Source organism: Cyanistes caeruleus, chromosome 4 (genome assembly GCF_971803275.1).
Source record: "Cyanistes caeruleus chromosome 4, bCyaCae1.hap1.1, whole genome shotgun sequence".
Taxonomy (NCBI): domain Eukaryota; kingdom Metazoa; phylum Chordata; class Aves; order Passeriformes; family Paridae; genus Cyanistes; species Cyanistes caeruleus.
In genome coordinates, this window is record NC_141704.1 from 14,744,618 (window position 1) to 14,769,773 (window position 25,156).

Here is a 25,156-nt window from a genome sequence, read left to right on the forward strand (position 1 = left end):
AAAAGTAAACCTCATGGTGTGACATCTGTAAATGATTTGCCACAGTCAGGATCCATCTACTGATGGTTTGGTTAATTATTTCTAAAGTGTTGCAGGTGTATTAAAAAGGATCTGACACTTCAATTAAAAAAAAAATCTTCAACAAACCCCTAAGTTAAGTGCTTTTGATAAATAGGCATTTTTCAGTATAATGCTTTCACAGAAGTAAGTTCCTTGTATATTTTTTTGACTCTTACTAATATGAAGGCTTGTAATATCTTCATTTGGAAATCAATGTTTATTTTTATGGCATGTTCAAAAACACATATTCAAAGAACTGTATAGGAGTTAACATACCAAATTACTTTAACAGAAATCCTGCTATCTGCCTTGTCATTTGGCATATGTTTTATTTTTAATGTTGCCTGATCAGCAGGGACTATGTGCAGAAGTGCACAGTTTTACCCCCAGTTTTTCATGAATGAAATCTTCTGTGGAAAACCAGTCAGAAGATTGAACATTTGTATTAAAACACTGAAAATCAACTCACAGTCCTGCTGATTGTATTCTTTGTTTTGTTTTACCTTACTATGGTTTTCTTAATGGTAAGTGGTAATATCTCTTCCTATAGTTCTTCAGTCTGTGAAAGCATATTTAAAGAAAGTCTGTCACTTCGGAAGTAACTTAAAAACAAAATATTTATTTAAAGGTGAAATATATTCAAACTGTATTTTCTAACTTTTTTTTATGTTATTGAAGGATTTGTGTATTTAATAGAAAGTTGCCCACATTTTTCCGCTTTTGCTTTCTATTCCCTTTTGCCTGTAGCAAAGTTATAACACTGTTTGGTTTCTGTCTGTTGTCTTAGTAATAACTTTCAGGTTACCAATCCAGTGTTAATTTTACTGCAGGGCCATGCAGAAGAAATTGTATGAAGATGTCTTTACCTTACACGTAGTACATGCACACTGTAGCTGTTAAGTCAGATAAATGCATCTCATTTAGTTTGCTCATATGTAAAGCCAAGTAATGAAATTAAGTCAGAGCAGTGATACTGTTTTTAAATCATTCATGAATGATTGCAGGAGGAAGTTCCCTAAATAGCACTACTGGCTTGTTTGTTTTAATGTATTATTTGCCTAAACAGCTCCTGCAGCACAGTTTTGTCTCAGCAGTTTCTCTTCTGTTAAATATTTCTAATCATCTTGTAAAACTTCCTTTTTAATGCAGCTGTTAATGTTTTATATGCATCATTCTGTTGAACTGTACATTTTTGTTGTCTCTAGCATATATTTTGAGACCTATCATGAAATCAGATACCAATCAATGACCAATTTATTTTTTTTCTGTAAAGCACAATAGAATAGTAAGGGGAGGGGTCGATTTGTGCTGTAGTTTTGCTCCCTTGGCAAAACCTAGAAGGTACATATTGTTCAGATATTGGATTGTATTCATAGCAATAAGGAAGTGTCTTCTTCTTAGGTGAAAGACAGGAAGTATAGAAATGTGAAACAAGTCAAAGCTCACGATGTAATCAATCTTGAAAAGACACAAAATTAAAGTGTAAAAGGTCACTGGTTAGGTGCTGCCTGATACAGCAACATGAACAAGCTCAGTGAAATATATTACTGATGCCATTCAAATATAGAGTAAGAGATATGATGCCCTTTAGATCTGTTTATTCACCTTTACTTTAAGGGCATAGGAACCGGTTCTGTAAATTGGATTCTTTGGAGTCTGTCAATAAGAGTTAAGCTGCCACAGCCTAGTCAATATGCCTTGTGCCACAGATTGGAGACACACAAAAAAAAGGTTGAAAGGTTATGCGCATTGCAAAGATTTGCTATAAATGAAAATAGTCCAGAAATGAACACTAAATAAAACATGGTGGCATCTAAAAGCTAATCCAGACCTTGTTAATGGGAGCAGTCTGCAAAGCAAAGAGATGGCTGTGGTGAAAATGAGCCATACAGAAGGTGAGATATGGAGCACAGCCACCAAATCAAAATAAAATAAGAAATCACTGATGAGACTCCTAATTCCTCAGTGTGGTGAGAAAGAATAATGTCTCTAAGGCCATTGAGGAGGAAAGTCCAGGGAGGGAGGGGGATATCAGGAGAGGGGAACTAAACACTTGGGTTCTCATCTCTTGGAAGGGCTGCTTCTTTCCTGAGAGTTTCCAGAAATCAGGTGATGTCAGAGCTGGAGGGGTGCAAGTTGAGTTTAAGCCTCTGCAGGTGAGAGGGGTCTCATCTATGACTGCTTAAAATGTTTGGGGATTTATTCTACAGAGTTCTAATAAGTCCGTGGGAGAATGATTCAGACAGTGATTTTGAAACATTTTCATGAAAGAATAAAATTCTTTTATGATATTTTATTTCTTTTTATTAGTCAGTTGTATACTGCACTCACCCAGAGCATGTTTTACAGGCATCTTGAAAATAGAAAAAGAATGTGAGACCAGATTATTATCAGCAAAATTTCATATGTTTCACAAGGGAAAATTGGGACAGGGATATATTGGACTGATGATTAAAACTTCTGTGTGCTGGAGGCCCCTTTCTCACATAAACTAGTATCTTTTGGTCAGTTATGAATGGAAGAGGCTTTTTGTTTTAGAAGAAACAGGGAGAGCCCTGTTAGAAACCAGTGGAGGAAACAAAAGCAGAACAAAAACAAACAGCTAAGACAATTTGGGCTTTCTTATTCTACTCCCTCTTCTTACTTCCTTGGTTATATCATTTCTATTGTATGTTTATAGACTGGGGGCCGAGAAGAGAAAATGAGCAGTTAAACTTTAATGTTTTCAACTTCAGATCATTAAATAATAGATTTAAATGAAAGTACTGAAATTGGTTCTTGAGAACAAGAGTTGACAAAAGCTGGAGCCTTCTGTTACTAAAGGAATACTTACTGCCCCTGGATGTTGGTGAAAGAACTGAAAAAAGTACTGAAGGACTTGTTGGTGCAGTAAGGAACATGTTGGCATGTAAGGAATCAGGTATGATCTCACTAAAACTTGGACCAATTTATTTTTAAGCAAAGTTTTGAATGTTAACTTTTAAAGCCTCCTCCGTCCTACATTTGAGCCCTTAAGGAAATGTGAGAACTGAAACTGTGTAACCATAATTTAATACAGATGAATTTGGTACAGATGAGATACAAACTAAAGGAAATCCTTGCACTGCACTGAGCCAGCAGCTCTGTCCCAGTTGCACAGGAAGGAGGGAAGAAAGGGAAGCTTACCAGAATGAGAAGTGTAAATTATGCTTGTCAGTGATGGCACATTCCAAGACTTTCAGATTTTTCAACCATCTTAATATTTGAGAACCAAGTTTAAATTTTGTTTCAGGTTGTGATACATGCCTGTAATGTCACTGTTTTGCAGTGGAAATAAAATACAGGATACAGCTCATATTTTTTTTTTGGTTCATGTAGAAATGGAGAATGACTTATTAGTGAAATGGAACAGCTCTCAAGGGAAAAATACACTCATTCCAAGTAATCTTTCTTTCTTTTCTATTTCATATAATAGTAGGGAAATTATGTGAGTTAACATATTTATGGTTTGAATATTATCAAATATATTACAGTAGTCCTCTCTATCTTACATACTTTATTAGAGTTTTGAAGAAGTAAAATTAGAGATGCTTAACTCATTATATTTCTCAGGGCATAGTCCTGTTTTAAAGTCCTGGTTTTATCTTACTGCAAACCCTAGTTTTTTATGATTTTTGTCACATTGTGGCAAACTAGCTCAAGCACTGCCATAATTCTGAACAGAGGCAGAACCAGGATGTATCGTAGTAAAAGAAAAAAACCCAAAACCAACTCCCCCACCCCCACCACATATATATATATATAGATATCACAACTAACTGCACTGAGACCTGGACCATGGGCTCTGCAAGATACAGGTCAGGTCTCCACAGGTATTTCTATCTCACTATTTTATTGATTTATCATATTTCATAAAACAGCTAGAAAATAATTTAAACACATACCCATATTGCCAAATTCCTTCTTCCCTGCAAGCTCTGGTCTGGTCACCTCCTCTTTAAACATCTCTGAAGAGGCTTCTGCTGTCCTACTGTGTCTTCAGTTATGCTTGAGCAGCTCCAGTGAGTTTTCCTTGCATTGATGTAAGAGATGCCACCATCTCTGCAAACTCTTCAGTGTAGAAATGCACATTAACCAGGCAATAAATATGGGTAGGCAGATTGAGATTGTGGACTTCTGTCCAGTTCTGGAAATCTTAATTCCCTTAATAGTGTAACATGCTTTGCAGACTAGGCAATGCTAGGGAAGGAAATTTAAAAAAGGAGGTTTAGAAAGAAGAAAAAGACATCATATAGGATGAACAGTGCTTTAAAATGTCCTGAAAGCCACTGTTGGAAAAATAATTTAATTCCATGGTTAGAAACTTGGCTCAGTTGCCCATCCTCTCAGCAGAATCTAAGAGCCCTGTCTAGGTTTTTGCCTTTTGAAAACGGAACAAGTAGCTCTTGGTAATCTGTGACAACACTTGAGCCCTCATTTCTGCTATGTCCTGCTAGGATATGCTGAAACAAATGGTTGTGTAAAGAAAAATATTATATTGTATAACTTTTTTTTTCTTATGCAGGTTGCTCTAGAAGCTGTGCTTGTTGTATTTTTTAAAAAAAAAAAGAAATTAATTTTGTTTTTCTGAGGGAATGTTATTCCTGAAATTTACTCATCCAAGGGACAAATTAAACCAGTAGATTCCTGCAAAGAACATGTTATCTTGCCTCCATTCCTTCTTACAATTACTATAAAACCCTGCACTACATGCTTGCAAGAAACTTTAAGCACATTTTCTAATTCAGACTTGCATTTTAACGCCCCTAAGTGACATATTTTAGCTTCTGTGGTGTGTATATTACAATAGTATTCACACAGATATACAATTTCATACTTTTCAAGATTTTCTAACTCAGACAAGAGACTCATCTGGACTATTACCTTGGGAAAAAAATTGTAATTCAGCTCCTATACTGCTCTTGATGTCCCTGAGTCTCTTAGTGTTCTGAGTGGTATGTGCAGGGTCATGCAGGGTGGCTAGAGCTATATGACTGTCATTGGTCTGGACAGTTCCACCGTCTGTCTTTCATCTTCTCTTCCAGTATCAAAGCTGATCTTTTCAATAAATCAACTTCTGGGTTTTGCTAACAACATAATCTTGCAGTGATTCCATGCTTGCTGCATTGTAAACCAGCAAATACAGACAGGAGCACTGAAGTACATTTCCCATACACCTTTGAAAATTTTTATTTTTGTGTGTCTTAGGTTGTGTGCATTGGCTTATTGCTTCTTGTTCTCTCTAAATAAAGTCATAAAAAACTTATAATCAACCAGTGTTTATGACACCTCTCTAAACTAGATGTTCTCTGTAGAGAACCCATTTGGGGATTTATTCTGGTTTCATAAAAGACATTTTCCTTTCCTAACAGCAAAATTCTCTGTCTGGAACAAATTAACTGCCATTCAAGGACTAATCTCTTCCTCCATGGCAGAAATTTCTTCCTCTGTGGCGCTGCTCTTCAGACTGACTGCTGCAGTCACTGTCACAGATACTCCCCAGAGGTTTCAGACCAGAATCACATCTGCTGCTTTGAGTCACAACTTCATCCTATCTGGTGGGGTTTCAGTGTTCATTAGACTAATTAATGATTAAGTACAGCAATATGACATGACTTGGCTGTTCTGTCATGTCTGTCAGCTTTCTCAAAAATTCAAAGTATCAGCTATTTTCTGAATGTATTTGTGCAAGATTTTAAATAAGCAGCTTTCTCATGTTGGCACTCAAGTCAGAAAAAGTGCACTGCTGTCTGGTATAATCTTGCTGCACAGAGGTATCAAAACCTAGCAAAACCTGTATTTGTAGAAGGAAATGTAGAGGGAGAAACCTCTCTGTAAGGGAGAGCTTGACCTATGTGAAATTAAATATTATGAGGAGAGAGGAGCAAAAGTTGGAGAGTGGGAGGAAAATGTAATGCTAAAATTTAGTTGCTTTCTTCAATAAAGCAGAACACATAGCACAGAATCTGCTGCTGCTTTATTATGGCCCTGTGGTTTTCTCTCAGAACATATTACCCACCTCTGCTTAGGTACCTATACTGTTTTTCCAGGTTTTCAAGAACAGGTGCTTTGTAATTCTTTTCAGGATAAAAATACCGAATTATATTGTGTGCATAATTAATTATTGTTTATATGTATTGTTAATCTAATAACTGATAACTGTTGTGGGTGAGAGGATTGAATGTACCCTCAGTAAATTCACAGACAGCATCAAGTTGGGTGGGTATATTATCTTCTGGAAGGTAGGAGGGCTCTGAAGAGGTTCAGGCTGGACATCATGAGGATTTTGCACTTGGAGACCACTGTATATCTGAGTCAAATGGAACCCATTGATGGTAATGTGGCACTGTCTTCCTTGACTAAATCAGTGTGATCACAGTGATGATTGATATCTAAGGCATAGATTTTACTAGCTTTTGGAGAAGATTGAACAGTGTGGTGAGAAGACAAATATTTATCTATCCATCAGGTTTTGGCTGCAGTTTCTAAACCTATGTTTTTTGTCCATCATGCTTGAACTCTGACTTGGCTGGGGGAGCCTGACCACTGCTTCAGGAGATGCCACTTTACCTGAGGGATCAGATTTCCCCAGCAGTGTTAAGAAAGGCTTCTTCTGGTTTCTAATCCTCTGGCAAGGTATCAGCCACCAAATGGCAATGTGTCAAATAACAGTAGCCATAAAGACTACGTGCCCAACAAAGTCAGCTAATTTTTTTGTGAATTATGCAGTAATTAATTTGATGTTCTTGTGACAGCTATTCAGGAAGATTTCTTTCATGACATATCTGCAGGTATCTGTGAAGAACAATGAAGAGAGGCTCCAAAGCACAGTTACTTGCTGTGTGCATACTATTACCTGATACATTTAAATTTCTGAATTTTGCAATTCACATAGACAAGTCTGCCAGATAGGTATTAAGATTTTTCAATGTATTTTTCATATGTTGTCTCTGTTTTCTTTCCATGCCTCCCCATGTGAGAGCAAAAGTTAACATTCTGTCAGCATTCCTTCTTCCAAAACTACCTTTGTATCATACACATTTGTCTGTTCTCAAAACCATGTAACTCCTGTTTTTCTCCGGTCTCCTGTTACGTGGCACTTTTTATGCCTGTAATAAATGCTGACAGCTCCCACCTCAACAGTTATTTCCATCAAATGCAGACTGTTACGTCACTCAGATTTCTGAGTGCCAGTCTGAGATAAGGACTTGAATGAAAAGGCAGCTGGCATAAGGTTTGTGTCTGAAGAAAATGTTACTGTGCCTGGTACAGCAGCATCTAAAGGGAGAGCAGCCTTTACCTTCAAGGGGTGCCCAAATCTCCGGCACTCAAGACAAAGCATATATCCTTTTGGCTTCTCTCAGTATTCCTAACAAAAATTCTTGTGAGAAGGTGAGAAATGGTGCTTGTTTCTTTCCAGCATAAAGATGCCATAAGATCCAAGCTTTCAGCACCCTGAACTAGGCTGCTCCAGTGAATTTTGATTAAGATCAATATGTTGAGTTTGGGTTTTTTCAGCATGCAGGTATCTGCCAGACACAGGTGTCCCTGTGGACAGCACAGCTTACTGTAGCCACTGGGCTAGGTGTAGAGACCTTAACAGCTTTAGGGTTTTTTGTACTTCACTTGTTCTCTGTAAAGGACAGAGCTGACAGGTAGATATGCTGTGCAGTTGTATAATTGACCACTCAGGGAAGCTGATATTTCTTTTCTCTGTAGCAGCAATCTTCCCAGTACCAGTTGGTATTTCTTCAGTCCAGGCATCTCACCTGTGTTATGTACTGTAAGTTCTCAACCTTTAATTTCCTTTTTCCTTGCAATGAAATTTTCTTCCTGAACACGGTTCTTAAAAAAAAGGCACCTTTCTCGAAGCAAAATCTTTGTGAGCAGTGAAGGTTCATGGTATCAGTGTGCTGACATGGTCTCAAGTCAGGGATTAGTGGTGTTTCCTCATTATCTCATCTCTCTCCATCTGTCAGCATCCATTTGTTTTTTTGCCTTGTGTTTATATTGCAAGCTTTTTGGGAGAGGTGACTTAATTGTTCTCTTTCTGAACAGCACTTAGCACACCGAGTCCTTCCCGGTGCCGGAGACAGATATTTCAGTAATGCAGTCAACCTTTTGGAATGAACCTGTGTGATGTTTTGCTTCCAACAGTGTAATTTTGCAGATAGTTCTCTTCTAAGTAATTGTTTTTATCGCAGTGTAGAATATAATGGTCTGATTTCTTCCCACCTCTTTCCCTTTAATGTCCAACAATGTAGTAAAGCTTGCTTATCCAGGCTTTCCTTCCAGAAGGGTCGTAGTCTTGCACTGCCAAATGTCACAGACAATGGCTTCTGCGCTGGCTATAAGAGTCTCATTTCTCTAACCAAGGTAGTCTTTCCATTCAAATGAGAACAAAAAAGCCCACATAGCTAATTCTTTGTATTTATTGTAAGGAGAGAAAGGAGCTTTACTGATGATGTATGACAGAATTTTTAATAAATTAAGCTGAGATTTTAGAATATTTGTGAGAAATGGTTAGATGTCACCCTTTTTTTGGCAGTGCAGGTCTGTCATTTGCAATGTTAGTTGGGGTTTGAGGGTACAGTACTTATTAGAACTTTACTTTCTAACCCCAGAATATTTGTATTTTACAGCATGCTGTATTTTGCAGTGAAATATTTATCTTCTGCAAAGAGCGCCAGGCTCTGCCCTGATCAGGACCCATGGGCCTGCTGAAGCCCCAGTGGTCATGGAGTTTTCATACTCTAGAGAGGTGTGGAGAGTCCAAGGCTGAGGCTTGAGGTTAGAGTGAGAGGAAAAGGTAAAGTCTTCAGGAATAGAATGCACATTTAGTATGTGTGTTGGAGAACTAGAAAATTAAATAGCAATTTAGCTTTGAGAGATTAAATTATTAGATTTTTTTCAGAGTGTTTCAAGCTGTGTTAACTTCTCAGCACATTAAAATATGGAAAGGAAGTATATTGTTGCATATATCATGCATGTATATATCATGTTATTAGAAACAAATTAGGGGGAACAGTGAATCTGCATGTATGGAGAGTCTTGCTAGTGTGTGTTCTTCTCTTGGCAAGGATCCCTAAACAAGCTTCAATTTGACAAAGTCAGTGTTTCCCTCTTGGACACAGCTTACTTGGGTTGATTCTAGTTGTTGTTCTTGATGCAGTAAGTAGATCCTGGGAAGGAATTAAACCCAAATAAAAAGCCAAGAAGAGTGAAGACAAAGGCAGCAGTCAGGAGGGAAAACCAAACAGAAACTCAAGAAGTTGGATGAATAGGAGGGTTTTAGTGTGGTGGTGTGTCTGTTAACTCCTCTTATCTGGGCCTAGGAAAATAAAATTGTATTTTAGTAAATGTTTCTTTGTATCAAATAGCAATACACCATTGGATTTTTTGTGGGATTATTTTGTATCCTACATTTTTAAACTCTTGCTTTTTTATTGTGAGCCAGTCACTGTTTGGCTGACCTTGCGTGTGACTAATCCAATGCCATCCATCTGATTGTTCTTTTTAAAATCTGGTGAACCCTTCCAAATCACAAAAGGTGGGTTATGGCAAAACAGCAGCATTCAGATTTAATAGCTGGGAATACAGAGATAACGAAAAGACCCAGCTTTCCTCTGTGCAGAGATGCTTTACTCTGAGTGGGAACAAAGTGAGCAGAACAAAGGCAGTGCCATTCTACAGTCACCTGCTGACAAATTTAGCTCTGTCTGACCTTAAAAAAAGTGAAAGGAAAAAAATAGATGAGAAGCTAAATTACTAGGTCCTAGTAATTTACTAGGTCCTAGTCCATAAAATAGGTCTGTTAGCACTTAAAAAAAATAAATGAAATAATAAATATATGCTTTTAGATATCTGTATCTATACCTCTATATAGTTTCTTAAGTAATTTGCTCTAAACATTTTAGACTGTATCTGAGGAAGTTAATAGGGCCAGGAAAAGTAGTGCAAAATGTGGAAACATTCTCCCAGCATTTAGGTCAATTACCTTCAGTCAGGACTTTTCCCTCAAAAAGGGGAAAAGCCTAATCATGGACAACTTTTCTTGAGCAGATTTTTTTACTTGTCCCTTGCCTCATAAGTCAAGTGTGTCTGCTCAGTGAGCTGCTGCAGCTTCATATTTTCATAGATCTCCATCTTTTGTTTGCTTTTTGGTTCTCTTCTTGTGAATGAAATCTTGCTCAGGACTGCCAGTTGTAATTTCCTCAGGCAAGATCTTTCCTTCGTGCCAGTGAAACTCATAGAAATTTCATTTATGTGATGGGTTTTCTCCTCTTGGCTTCTGTTCCTGCCCCTCTGGGATTAATTTATCTTGGCCACTTTGAGAAGGAAAGGATTTTTATTCCAATTATTTCTGGAGTCCTCCTTAGGAGACCAACAAAGACAATGCAGTGAGGATACACAATCTCAGTGCTCAACTGCCTGATGCAGAATACTTTGTGAAAGAGTGTATCATCTGCCTTGCATGCCATGATGGCAGTTGTCTTCTGTCACTGGGCTGTCAGGTTGAGATGCTGTTTTTAGCTAAGGTTGCTATTTCTGAAAGGACCTCTGGGAAGAATTGACTGTCTGAAAGCTGATGCCTGTTGCTCTGTAATTGCTACTTCATTAAAATATTTCATTTACAATTCTTGTATGCCCCTAAGTTCTCTAGATACCTGACATGGAAACTCTCAGCTGTAAAGTAAATTTTTGTTCAATGTGACATTTTAGAGCGAAATCCCAGTTGTGGGATTTAAGTTAAAGCTGTCCAGAAGACTGGCCTCCTCTAGAGACCTTAAATAATGCATCTATATTCTCATTTGAGTTTCTATACAGTTCTATACTTTCATCTCAATAAAAATTTAATTCTGGTTTCCAAGTAACCTGTGAACCTATCAGAAGTGATATCAGAAGTGATAAAGGTATTTAGCAGATAAGCATTTCAGTAGAATCTACTGGATAAACTGTGAATATAAACTGAAAGCAGTAAACAAATATTGCAGTCTACAAGTACTGAATACATCAGCACCACCATCATCAAAAAATGAAACAAAGTCGAGAAGGAAAAATCAAAGTTATTCTATCCATTTTTGGTAATACATATTTGCTTGGAGTTTTTTTAAGATTATACTCAAAACCAGGTACAGTAATTATTCTTTTGAATGTACTAGGGCTGAATTACCTTTGCCTCAGGCAACATTATGCTGTTTTCTACTTAGTACATTATTAGCATAAAACCCGTAAGATTGCTCTAAACAAACCTTCCCTAGGTTGCCATTTGTTTTTACCTGCTGAGAGTGGTTGAGAGTTGAAAAAAACAATTACTGTGTAAAACGCAATTCATCTCACAGATAAGGTAATGGCACAGTTAATGTGGCAATAGGACTTTTTTTCTCTTTTCTGATTCATGAATTTGAATGTTTGACTTCTCTGTCTTTCTGTATACATGATATTGCATTTATATACTTGCTATTTTTAAAAAAAAAAAAAGAAAGAAAAATAAAAAAGCCATACAATAGCTAGTGTATTAGAGAAGTCTTAAAAGTGTGCTTTTTTTTTCCTTCCCCAATCCAGGAATAGCTGAATCATAGGAAGTTTCAGAAAGGGAGATCATTATATCCATTGACAGCAATCATTACTTTTGGCATGTGAATACAGGAAAACATAAAGCTGTTTTATTAGATGAACAATTTGTGGTAACTGGCCTCAAGGCTAATAAAATGTATTTGTGTAATTATTGCATTTTAAAGGCTTATTTGAGAAGCAGGATAGTGCTGCACTAAGTGATGTAGAAATGTAGAGCAGGACAGCTCTTGTTTCAAGAGACTACAGTTAAAAATTATTAAATACTGGAGTGCAAGCTGAAAGAGAAAAATTAATTAAAGTGTGAAGAATAATTAGGAAAAGTAAAATAGGATAAATATGATACAGTGAATTGATTTTATAGAGCAAAATCAAGCTGTTGAACAACGAGATATATATTCTTTGAACAAATAAGTGGTTTTGATAGAACAAGAAAATCTTGAAAATTTCTTTTATCTGTAAAGTTCTGATTTTTTAGTTCAGCTTTAGTTCAAGGATAGGTGGCATTGCTCAAGAACTATGAGTAAAGGTATAAGCAAAAATGTTGTTAGAGAAGGTTGTGACAAAAAGCAACTGGAAAGACTAACTTTATTCCTTTCACTGTGGTTCTGTTCATACTCTCACGGAGTTTGATACTATCAGAAACCAGATCTTTCATGTTTTAAAATTGTGTTAGAGCTCAATGAGGGAAACTTCCTACGTAATATGCAGCAGTCTACCTGCATATTAAAGTTTCTATTTTCAGCACTGTTAAATCTTGGTTTTGTTGTATATATTGAATATATACATTGATATATTGAAATAATATTCACATGGGAAATCCCAGGGCCTTCTCATCATACTAAGGTGCATGTAATAAATCTTTATTTCAGCAGCATATTCTGCTTAACTTTCAGTGAGGCTCTTTGTTCTGTACCTGGCTGAGAATTGTAGCACCCTGGGTATTACTGTTTGGTACATTAAATTGATTTCCAGTAAGGAAAGATATACATCAATGGGTATAAAACAGGTTGTGTAGTGTGGATATAATTAGATTAATATTTCATTATGTTGTGGCATTAATACACAACTAAAGAAATGTAATTATTCTTCCTTATTCTTTGTCTCAATTTTTTTAATTAAGAAAGAATACCTTAATTTTTCTTCTCTTTGCTCCTGTGATTAGTATTTTCCAAGTGCAGGGCTTAGTGCTGATGCTATTACTGTTGCCTTTTGAAGCATTTTTCAAGTACTTGTCACTTGAGCATATAAAAGCTGAAGTTGTGTTGGGAATTGTTGTATGTTATGTTCAAAACAGAGCCAGTCTGTCCAGTCATTCTTTCCAGAAGAGTTCCTCATACAGAGAGGAAGATGACCTTGGCAGCACTGTCTTAATCAGGGTCTGAAAGGTAGCAAAAGACAATCTTAGCTTCTTAACATTTTAAAAGAAAGATCTGGATTTCATTTTCATTTCCCTGAAGAATAACCTGACTCTTCATCTCCCCTGTTTGGACATTTCCTCCATCCAACATATTTCTAAACTGTAACACAGACCTCCACAGTGTACTTGTGGTGAGCTTAAGGAGAACTGATCAACACCTACTTTGTCTCCCTTCTCTTTTCTGGCTGTTTTCAAGTATTAGCCACATATGAATTTTCTTATGAGAAGTGTGGAAAGGTATTTAAAACTTTGCAGAGAAGAAACAAATATGAAGAAATTAAATTACATCTCCAAGGTTACAAATCCTCAGAATTGAGATTAATATTTAGATTTCTGATCTTGGCATTGAGCTCTCGTGATAAATTCTGAAGGACAGAGAACATAAATTTAATGTAGTCAAGCTGTCCTTGCACATAGAATAACTGGTTTGAATTGGATAGGGATTGCCAGGGATTTAAAACTTGGCAGCTTAATTAGTTGCAACAAGGAAATGATAAACATGAAAGCGATCTTTACCTGGAGGTAACAAAGCAAGACTGTGGATATGGAAAGTATTTGCTCAAAGCAGTTAAACACAAAGACTGTTCTGTATCTATCCTTTTTTAGGTGTTTCCAAGTAACAGTGATTTCTTTCAGGGAGAAGGTAAAATGCATTTTCAAAATATCTAGCATAGAATCTTTTCAGCTGTTTATTGACTTTGTGTTGAAATTTTCATTCAACTTTATTTGAAATTTTGTTTTATATGTATTTTCTAGCAGCTTCACTGAATTTTAAATGCAGAGTATATGTAAATACTATATATAAGACATAGTAAATGGTGACAGCAGATTCTCTCCTATGTGGTTAAGTCCTTTATAACTTTTAAAGAACACTGTAAGATGTGTGATAAGATGTCTGTGTGTTAAGATGTCTGTATAAATTTAGAACAGAATTTCCCTGTTGAATAGAAGTATACAGAGTGTAATACACTCCAGGGCTTATCAAACAAATCTGTTGTCCAGCATATGGTTCATAGATTAAAAGGTTACTATTCTGCACTGTAGAGAATCTAACTCTATTACATTAGCCCTCAGCTCTGTCTTACATTAGTGCTTTATATAGCTGAAACAATTTTGATGTGGTGCTTAATCGCTACTTTTTGTATTGAAGAGAAGAGCAATGTGTTTGTCCCCTTGAATCTGCTTTCTAGAGGGAGCCCTTTGGAAGTTTCCTCCCAGATTTGCCCTAAACCAAGACATACAGGGAGCGCATTCACAGCACATCACTTTGCTTCCATTGTGCAGGCTGTGTTGAAACACGTATTTCTGAATACATTAGAAGTGTATTGGAGCCTTCTGCTAGAGCTTATTTATTGTGTAGCTGCTTTAATGATGATTTTTCTTATCGTTTATGAAGGGCAACTGGTGCAGAAGTCACCAACTTCACAGCACTGGAGAAACATTTTTACACTCACATAACAAATAAGAAAGTGCAAGATAAAAGCTAAATCCTTGGAGGAGTGAGTAAATTCAGTTTCCTCAGGTAAAACTGCTGTAAGAAGCTCAGCTACTGCAAATGGTTCTCTAGATTTGGTACTAAAAGCTTGTTCTAGGTCTTTACAGCGGATATATTTTTCTATTAAACTTTTTGGACTGGGAATTACAATCCACTTCTCACCTCTGCTGGAAGCAGAGCATCTCTACAAAGAAAGTCAGAGCACAGAGTGAAGCAGCATGGGTAGGAAAGGTCTAATGGAATTCTCAGGTTAGAGGGTCAAAAATGGAAACCGATGCTTTGTTTATTGGCAGAAGAGCAGAAATGCATAGTTGGGATGCTTGCAGATTCATTTTTAGCAAGTGGCAGGAAAGAATGAGGCTATTCTGACAACTTTTAGTGTTAAAACTGAAGAGGAAATTTCAAAAGCATCATCCGAGTATGCTGCATTCAGGTAGATTAATCATTCAGACATCAGAAATTAAATCCTTTGGGTTTTTTGATTGTCATTTATGTGTTATGTTAGCATAAATCCTATGGTTTTACTCATCCCGAACATGAAATGAAAAAAAATCTGTCCACATTGGTGATTCCACTATAAGAAATTTTTTGGGTCTGCCATGATTTTTTCCTTTCTATGCTAGAACAGATGGGACAAAGGACAACAACAACAAAAATTGTAATATAAGCAGACACTGCTGAATTAATATTCACACTGCACACATTTAAGTTTGCTGTGCAATTACTTTTGTTTTCTAAGCAAGCAGAATATACAAGTCTGTTGAGATCTAGACTATGTGCAGTGTACATCTGAAAATATGTACAAGGGTAATATTTGATCATATGAACATTAAAACCTGAGATGGGATTTAGAAATTTCAGTTACGGCACCACAAGTGAGTGGCATGGATTTGAAAGACACTGAACACCTGCCACTTAGAATTTGGTTCCAGAAAAATCTAAAAATATGTGTTCCTGAATGCAGATTTAGAATAGTCAGTTGAGGTTGTGAAATTAGGGTATTTTTTGCCAAAACCTGTACTCCTGAAAAGTATCTCATCTGCCATCACAAATATGAGCTCAGATGGAGTCACTCCAGAATTACCCTTTTTGGATTTGTCTTGTAAACAGTCCTGAAATGACTTTTGGTAATATGGGTACATCTGTTCATTTAGTCCAGGGAAGACTTTTGTGCCACCTATTTCCCAGAAACAATTTTTTTTTTTTTTTTTTCCTTTTTACACAGGACATAAGCTTAAAATTGTTACTAGTAAGGGCATTGTGCCCAGTAGTGACTGCAGCTACAGTGTACTCATGTGCACATATGCATGCTGCTATTCCTCATTGCTCATCATGGATTTTCCCTGAATGAATGTAGGATTGGTGCCAATAGGTTTTTAAGGGGGTGGGTGTGTGTTTCTGGTGCTGTAATCGGCTAGTTAAGAATGAGGAGAAAGTGTGTATTTAATGCAATATTGTTAAAGAAGTCTTCCACCATTTACTCCAATATTATGTGTGTGTTTGGGGCCATCACAGGGACTTTAAGTGCTCCTCCCTAACAGTGGAGCAGTGCCAGAGGCTGCTGTGGCTGCATTGCTCTGTTTGGGTGCTTCCACCCTGCCCCATGTGCCAGGGCCTTTCCCAGCCTCACCTTGCAGAACAGTTTTTTCTCACTGAGTCTTTAACTGTTGGCTTTCTCAACTCTCCTGCCCTTTGTCCCCAGCAGTAGAGTCTGATAACGGTTATATTTTTTTCGATTCATTTTCTTTTCAGAAAGACAGTTTGTCATCTAGCACTTTTACTTCTGTTTAAATTGATTTTGTCTGTTTTGCATCTTCCTGCCTTTCCAGAAGTGCATCCCATTCTCTGGCCTGTTAAGCTGTGCAAGAAAAACATTTTTAATGCAACATCTTCTAATTAAAATTGAAAAGCATAGAATCATAGGATGGTTTGGGTTGGAAGGGACCATAAAGACCATCCAGTTCCAACCCCCTGCCATGGGCAGTAGCACCTTCCACTAGGCCAGATTGCTCAAAGCCCCACACAACCTGGCCTTGAACACTTGCAGGGATGGGGTATCCAGTGCTTCCCTGGACGGCTGTTCCAGTGCCACACCACCCTCACAGGAAGGAATATGATCCTAATATCTAATCTAAACCTACCTTTCAAGATCCCATTACTCTAAGCATGCTGGCTCCTGGCTCTTGTGAGACTGCTGTATTTACAGTCCCATTGTTTCCTGCTGGCCTTGGCTTTAAACACAGGGGCTAGCTTGATTTTTACTTGTTGTTGTTGTTGTTGTTGTTGTTGTGCTACGTACATTCTGCAGGTCTATTGATTTTAATGAGGACTGGTTTCATTTTTTTAGGATGCCAGAAACTTATGGCAGGCATTAGAACACCCTGGAATGTTAAACCTAATTTAAATTTAACTGAAATCATCAGAATAAATGAATAATTGAACAAGGTATGTTTTGTAAAACACCTGGGGGATTTTCTTTCCCTGCTTTTCTACTCACTAATTTGCAGATAGCACTTATCTGCATTGAGACTCTGGAGTGTCATTATTCTGCTGGAGGTACTACTGGTGGATAACTGGGAATAGTCATTCTTCTTTCTCCTGTTTCCCAAAAGCCCCAGTCATCTTCATTTATAAAATAGGAATGGCAGTGGTGATTTTCTTTCATAAAAGTTCTGATGAAGAGTAAGGCACTCATATATTGAGTAAAGGCACTAAAGACAAGGTAAAAAAGTTGACACTACTTTGCTTTTTGTTGCAGTGCAAAACATACAGGTGTTATGGACTTCAACCTGTTTTTTTCTGTGCTGGAAACTGATCTCTGTTTCAGGAAGAGGAGGAGGATGATAAAGACTTTGTTCCTGCCAGTGATTTCATTTGATTTTCAGCTCTGCCTATTACTCCTCAGTTTACCTCTTCAATAAATCCAACCTACCTCTTCAATGGATTTTAACTACAGGGTTCTGTCTGAAAAATTTACAGAACACTTTTTTGCAGACTGATATATAGTTTGATATTATTTTCTTGCCTAATATTTTTTTCTTTCCATAAATAGATCCAACTCTTCTTCCTATTTTATCCTTTTTCTGTTATGAAGAACAAAATGATTTCTGTCCCCTATAGTTTCAGGTGAAACTTGTGAAAGAACCACATAAGTAGGTGAAATAACTGAATGTGAAAAGTACACTGGCTGTTGGCAACGAGAAATGTGGTGCAGAAGAAAAAGGTTAAAAAAAAAAAAAAAAAGGAGGAATTTTTGGGCAGTCTCACAGGAGATATTGCAACAGTATTTTCACATGACCCAATAGGTGTGTGACAGTACTGTGGTAACTTAAGGAAGTGAATTTCTTTGTGTATCTTTGCCTTAATCCTCTAAATGTATTTTTAATCCCTGTCAAACACTAGTGTACCTATTTCCCTTAATAGCTACAGAGTTTAGTCTTTTTGGACACAAAAAAAATAAAATCCTGTGTTTTCTTAATTACCATAGTTACATGGTAATTTTTAAATCCTTTTTATGTACCTTGTACATGGATAACGCATGCTGAATCAGAGAACTTGTTGGATGTTTATAGTTACCTCTCAAGCAGTACGAAATTCTGAGTGTTTTAATTATCACAATATGTTGATTGTAATAAGTGGCATTCACTATGTTGTTTCAGTCTGTGCTGAAAGCATTCATAACACAATACACTGTTACTGCCAAATAGGGAATTTGAAGGTTTAATTTAATTTAAGTGTAATGTGGCATCTCCCCAGGTTGCCTCCCAGGTACTGATTTTGAAAAATCCATTTAGACCTAGAGATGATATGACAGCCTTTTCTTTGAAGAGCTCTTCAGGTTTCTGTAAAGAAAGCCTTAGATTTATTCATTGCTTTTACAAGAATTCTAAATTATGTCTGTCCAAAAAGGCTGAAATCCTTAGGCAGAAACATTGTTGGAGTGAATTATGACAGGAAGGCTGGAGCAGCATCTTGTGAAGGATGGGGACACTCAGAGCAGTGATGGCACCTTATTGACAAACATTTATTTTCTCTGTGAGCTACAAAGCCTGGAGTGGTGGGCAGCCTCTCTGCTGCTGAAGATGCTAAGCTGGAAACCCTGATTCATTTGGAACTGTCTCTAAGACCTGCTTGAAGGGAGGAAATGATCCTTTTCTTTAAGCATTTTACATTATTGTTTTTAAAAAACCCTGACTGATTAAAAGAAAAAAAAGGGGGAAAGTGTTTTTGGATGTTTCATTTTCTCCAAAACTGTGCATTTTCAGTATATAGTCAAAGGATTAGTCTGAGGAGACTTGAATGTGGAAGTGTTTCTGGGTTTATTTTTCTTCAATGTACAGCAACTTTTGCTAGAACAATTCATAATGCTGAATTTCTTGATAATTTTGACCTCCTCAGAAATCAACTATATTAAAAATCTTTCTGTATGTATTCAACTCAGTTATTTCGTGTGGCTTTGTAATTGCATGTATTTCTTTGCTTTCTAAGATACAGTGTTTGCTTAAAAGTTCCAAGGATACACATGTGTTTTAAATTTTCTTTATGTTTTAGAAAATAAGCTAGGATTGCACTACTTTGTCAATGAAGCTGTATTCCCTGCAGGATTTGCAGTATCAGCTGTGTTTGTATAATATCACAATTTAACCTTTTCCTACCACATAGGTTTTTTTCTCTTGTCAGAAAGAACCAGAAAAGACTGATGTTTTGTTACATTAATATACAGGCAGGGCTGCACAGTATAGTATAAAAAATGGGCATACTAAAACAGGTGAATATAAGCAAATATATTTAGTAGTTGTCATAATCTATGTAAGTGCCATTCTAAATTTTTGAAATTAGGTTGCTGTGCTGTAGTAACTACGAACATCACTGCTCAGCACCCAGGCTTTGGTAGCTTGGCATTTAGATTTGCAGATTCTAAAGTTCCCTGGTTTGTTTTCCACAGAAATGAAATACATTGTTTATTTATGGATAAACAGTAGGCTTCTATTTGAAAATATATAACCTGTGAATGCAATAAACAACCAGAAGGATTGATGGGGGCAAAAGGTGCCTGTTTGTATGGATTAGGTAGTAGAAATCTACATGCTTTTATGTGATTTCTTATTCTTTGCTTTTTTCTGACTGTATAGACAGTATGTTATACCTGCTGACAACTGGCAATTTCTGACTTCCCAGTAGAATTGGATTTTAAGAAGATTTAGACGCTTGGAGTTAAATGTGGCTCCCTGAAACCTTGTCTGGTGAAAGTAAATAGGAGTTTCATAGTAGGTGTCAGCAGGCCAACACTTGACATTTGTTCTTTTCCTACCCTTATGCAGAAAAAAACCCATATATTGGGAAATCAGAGACTGGATCATTTTGGTGGTTGAAACAGTGCAGTGCTATGTAAGTTTTGACAGGCAGTTAGCAATTTAATTTAGAGTGCCTTAAGAAGTGAGGACAAGTTTATGTTGGCATTTTGATGTCTATCGTTCATGAATCTTCCCTCCCTAAGAATCTCAGCCTTGCTGGGACAGGAGCTGAGCCTGGATGAGTCACTGCAGTCGCTAAGGGGTGGGCACAGGCTGAGCCTGGCTCAAAACCACATGTAGGTACTGGCTCCTCAGCCCCCAGCAGGGTTCCTCTGGAGACCCTGTCCTGCCAACACCAGCTGGTTGTGTAGGCATTGCCTCAAATGGCTGCACTGGGGAAGAGGAGCTGAGGAAGGGGCTGGGAGAATCTAAATGCCTTGTGGGTGAGGGGTAATACCCAGCATAGTCAGGGTCAGTTATGGGTGGTAGTGTCTTAAATGGCATCTCAGCCCATCATGGGTCATTGGTTTGAAGTAAAAAGTGGAATGTGCTTGAAATAGAGGAATGGGAACCACTAACATTCCTGAGGCTAGCACATCTGGGCATTAAGACAGCCAAGGGGACATTCAGGAAGCCACAGATTGACCAGGGACAGAAAAAACAAGCTTTGACATTCTTGATGATTATTGCTGTGTGATAGCCTGTCAACTGCAAGGTGTTTGAGAGCTTGAATATTCAGTACTTCAGTCTGCATAAATTAATACAAGCTGAAAAGTGCTTCTACATCATCAACAAAAGTACTCATGTTTCCTTGGGCATTTATTTAGCTCTCACTGAGAACATGGACACAAAGTCTGTATTCATTTGATTGGTGTGAAAAATGGTAGGCTTCCTTTCTCCTTCCTTTTCATTTTGCTCAGTTCAATTTTTTATGAGTTATTATTTGTGTGGAAAGATTGATTCCATTTAGAAGGAAGTAGAACATTCGGTCAAATGCTCCTGTTGGGTGCAGATTCACATCCCTGCAGTGTGGTGCTGAGGCTTTTCAAAGCAATCATTTTCTGGTTAAGACAAAAGTAATGCCATAGAGAGAGCTTTGTGCACGTCAGTGGCACTGAAATAATAGTGCAAAACCTAAAACCAAGAGGATGCAAGTGTCACTTCCAACATGTTGGATGCCATAGATTAGTTGTGTATGACCTTTAAAAGGACTGAAAATCTATTTGATTTTTGAGCTGTCTTTCCCTAGACAATATATAGACTGCTAAAATCCCAAAAAGAGCATAAAGCAATGGATGGAAATGACAGGCAGATTAATTTAAATTAAAAATGCAAACCCCATTTCTAGCAGAATATGATTGACCATTGAAAATATAAACAGCCAAGAGAATGGCACTTCATCTCTTGATGTCCTCCAGTCAAAACTTTAGTCAGGTGCAAGTTAAGCCTTGGTTATGCCTGATTTCCCAGGGTGATTGTGTGTCAGTCTTCAACTACATTATGCAGGAGGTCACACCTAATATTTGTTAAGATCTTTTTCAAATTAAATCAAAAACTATAATATGAGCCAAATTGAAATAAATGGTGTTCTTATTTGTCTCTCTCTCCCTTCACAGGTACTACAGTGCTACCATTTTGCAGATGTCAGGAGTGGAAGATGACAGGCTTGCAATCTGGCTGGCTGCACTGACAGCATTTATAAACTTCATTTTTACTCTTGTGGGAGTCTGGCTTGTTGAAAGAATGGGTCGCCGGAAACTTACGCTTGGTAGCTTAACAGGTGAATGTTTCATTAGTGTATTATATTTTCCTCATAATTATTGATGAAAAGAAAATAAAATTTCAAATGCATTTATTTTCAAAGTAGTCCTCTTCAAAATTTCATTGTTGATGCCATCTTTTCTCTGAAATAATACAGGTTTCAAGACTATTAGTAAAACACCACAGCTAGAAGCTAATTTAAAAGTGACTGCCTGTTATTTTTTTAGGTGACTTTCTCCTTGAAGCCATGTTTGACAATGTTTTCATTTACCTTTTTTTTTTCCAATTTAAGGAATAAAATGCCTGGAACTTCACAGGTGGTTAGTTTTTAAGTCTCATATGTAATTTTAATTGGCTTATTAACTGGAATTCAGAACCATCTGATGAAGGTGTACCAGAGAAAGAATATTGCATAACCATTGCAGCACTTTGTAAATATAATGCAGTTCTCTGCATAGTTACCTCAGATACAGTACAGTAAATACCTTACATACATTCATGTGATTTAATTGTCCTCCTATATGAGATAAGCAAAGACAGAATTCCGGTTTTATACATTTTGTCCAAATATCCAAACACCATAGCTCATCACATAGTCTTTTCTTGAAAGCTGGGAAAAGCAGAACAAGCAGCCTTCCTATGTTCAGTATGTTCTGTTATTAGGATGGTAATTCCCTGCTTGTTCCTGCCTTATATGTTCATTTTGCTGAAGTGATCTGTGACCAAAACTTATCTCTGGGTGAATGTTTGGAAGGTTCAGATGTTTTCAACAAACTGTTCCTGCTCCTCTTGAAATAGTGTTCACGAGTGTTTTGCTGTAAAGATTTAATATCTTCGTATTTTGTTCTTCTGCTGCTGTCAAGGATCTAAATTTGTACTTAGTGCAACACAGCAGAGAGGTACACCAGCTGCCATGTCACTGGATGTGCAAGTCCCAGCTCTCAGCTGAGTTAATCTACACCCGAGTATTTGAATGTGCTTATATAGGCAGAGCAGCAACAACACAGTGACATGAGTTGTTTGGTACACAGTTACTCAAAGCATGTTTCTCAAATTTTAAAGATATGAAGGAAAATCTCAAATTACTATTTTTAGTCTGTTCCAGTTCAGTTACAATACATCCCCTGTATGTCCTTCTGTGCCTCCAGACAGTCTGGTGACTTGTCTTTCTATGGTGTGGATCTGTCCAGGCCCTACACTGACTCTTCTGATCCTTGGGTGCTGCCTTTCCTTTAATGCCTACTGAAACAGAGGATTGATTGATTGATTGATTGATTGATTGATTATTTGGCCCAAATAATCTCATATGTTTGGCCAGCCCCCTTGAAGAGTTTATTGCTTATCTGGACCCAGCTGTATAGTTGTGATAACCAACATGGACTTCTCATATTACCAGAGCTCTTTGCTTTTTGGCTCTGCTTAACATATTAAAAGGCTGCACATCTAAATGTAGATATAAATGTCTCTTACAAAGCATGCTATCATGGATCAGAGGAGGATATAGCAATAGGACACAGAATTAACAGTGGAGCATAACGCATTAAAGAGTTATTTGTTAATGATGTTTGGACACAAAGTAATTGCTTAGTAAAAATACTAAAATACTTTTTTTTGTGGTTTGCTGGCTGTCTGTCTGCCGTGTCACGAGCCAAGATATAATGCTTGCTGTGATTTTATCCTACAGTCCTTTCGTAAGGATAATACAAATAATGGCAGTCATGAAATCGTGCATCATCCCTCTGTACTAGTTAGAATTTTGTCATGCAACATTTGATTTAGGTACTGGTGGATATGAGGTGTTTTCCTTAGCAAAAGAGCTGTGTAATAGAATGATAAGTACTAAATCTACCAATGGATTTGTTTTCCATGTTGAGTTTTCTCACGGCGTAGACATATCTTACTGCTCTACTTTGGTTTACATTTCTAAGGACATTACAATTTACACTGAGTTATTACTGGCAACTTCTCTGGTCTTTGGGGGAACCAGGTATGCCCCAGTCTCCCACTGCATAAAATGAAGACAAAACTACTGCTTTTGCCTGCTGCTGCAAGAATGTGGGGCTTTGCTTTTTTTATAAAGGCTAATTGATTAGACGTTTATTAGATAAAACCTACAAGAATAATCAGTAGATAGTAACATTAATATTTTGATTAAAAGCCAATATACTGTAAATTAATTTTGTAATCTCGTGCAACTTTTCGTGCTTTCTGAAAACATTTGGCAGAGATATTTTAGATTTCATTCATTGTCTTTATCATTCTCAAAATATTATAAACTTTTGAAAAATTGAACCTTCCAGATAGCATTATGAAAAATGATAGTAAATTTCTGAAAAAAAACCCAAAACCACTGTTTTAGTTCTCTATTACAGTTACTGATTTTTCTTAGTTTCCTGTCCATTTTATATCTTTCTTTATCTTATCTATAATTTCTTTATCTTTCTTCTTCTCTTTTTCTGCAGTTAATTTCTTTCTTAAAAGCTGTTAGTTGGAAAACATGCAGGAATTGTGACAAGTATATTATTCATTTTATTTGTGTTTTCTTCTTTCCCTTCAGAAATTGTCTATTTGAAAGGTACTTGGGCATTGTACATTTTGTATCTTTTTTTGTAACAGAGAGGATCTAAAATATCTTCAGTATATTTCCTTTTCCTTTTTCCCACCTGAGCTAATGATGGACTTTTATTGTTTGATTTTGTTCATCATAGCAAAATGTCCACAGAATGAAAATATATTAAACTTCATTTTCCAAGTTTACATATTCAGTACTTTTGAGAAATTTTGGAATTGAGTGTTAATGTATTTAGTTAACTTAAAAGACAGAGCATACTTAGAATGAATTTAATTAAGATTATAGATCCTGTCTAAATATACTTGCTGTCTGGTTTATGGCATTTTGAAAGTACAGGACATCTAGTGCAATATTCAGCCTGCCCTGAAAACTGGGATTATTAGTGTACCTACCAGCCATAGCTAGCAGAGAGCCAAGTATGGAGTATTTTATGGAGGGAAGGTGCTTCCTGCTCATACAGTTTGTGGCTGAGTTTAAAGTCTTAGTTGCCTCAGCTCAGGTCAATGTGTGGTCCAACCATTCCTTGCCTATTGGCCACGGCTGCACAGGCATATTCACAGACAACATTATTACATAAATCTTAGTATTTTAGATATTATTTTTATCTCTGAGAAAGGTTTTCACATACTTGGTGTGTTTGCCAGTTAGGAAACTTTTATACAAAACATATCTCAATGTGTCATCAGGTTGCAAGAGGTAAAGTTTTATAAGTCTGAGTTTGAGGCAGTTGCTGTAGTACCATGAGCAGCAAGGTTAACCAGTTTTCATTGAAATGATACAGTATATTGTGTGTCTAGCAAATGAGGTAGGAAAACTATGAGTTACATTCCAGTAATGGCCTGTTGCACAGTGTGAACCTTTTATGGCAGCTTCCCCTCATCATTTTGACCAGCTTGTGCACAAGGAATTCGTTGGGGGAAACAGAAGCAAAAAGATGGAAGGGACTTTTTCCCAGCAGATGT

General features: G+C 37.0%; 1 protein-coding gene across 3 annotated transcripts in view; it reads left to right on the top strand.

Annotated features, from left to right (window-relative positions):
- SLC2A13 (solute carrier family 2 member 13) overlaps positions 1-25,156 on the top strand; it is a 143,752-nt gene that overhangs the window by 77,177 nt on the left and 41,419 nt on the right. For all 3 annotated transcript variants that reach the window (XM_086886818.1, XM_086886819.1, XM_086886820.1), the window contains one exon: positions 21,478-21,641. In XM_086886818.1, the coding sequence (XP_086742944.1) occupies positions 21,478-21,641 (164 nt within the window). The remainder of the gene's footprint in view (positions 1-21,477; positions 21,642-25,156) is intronic.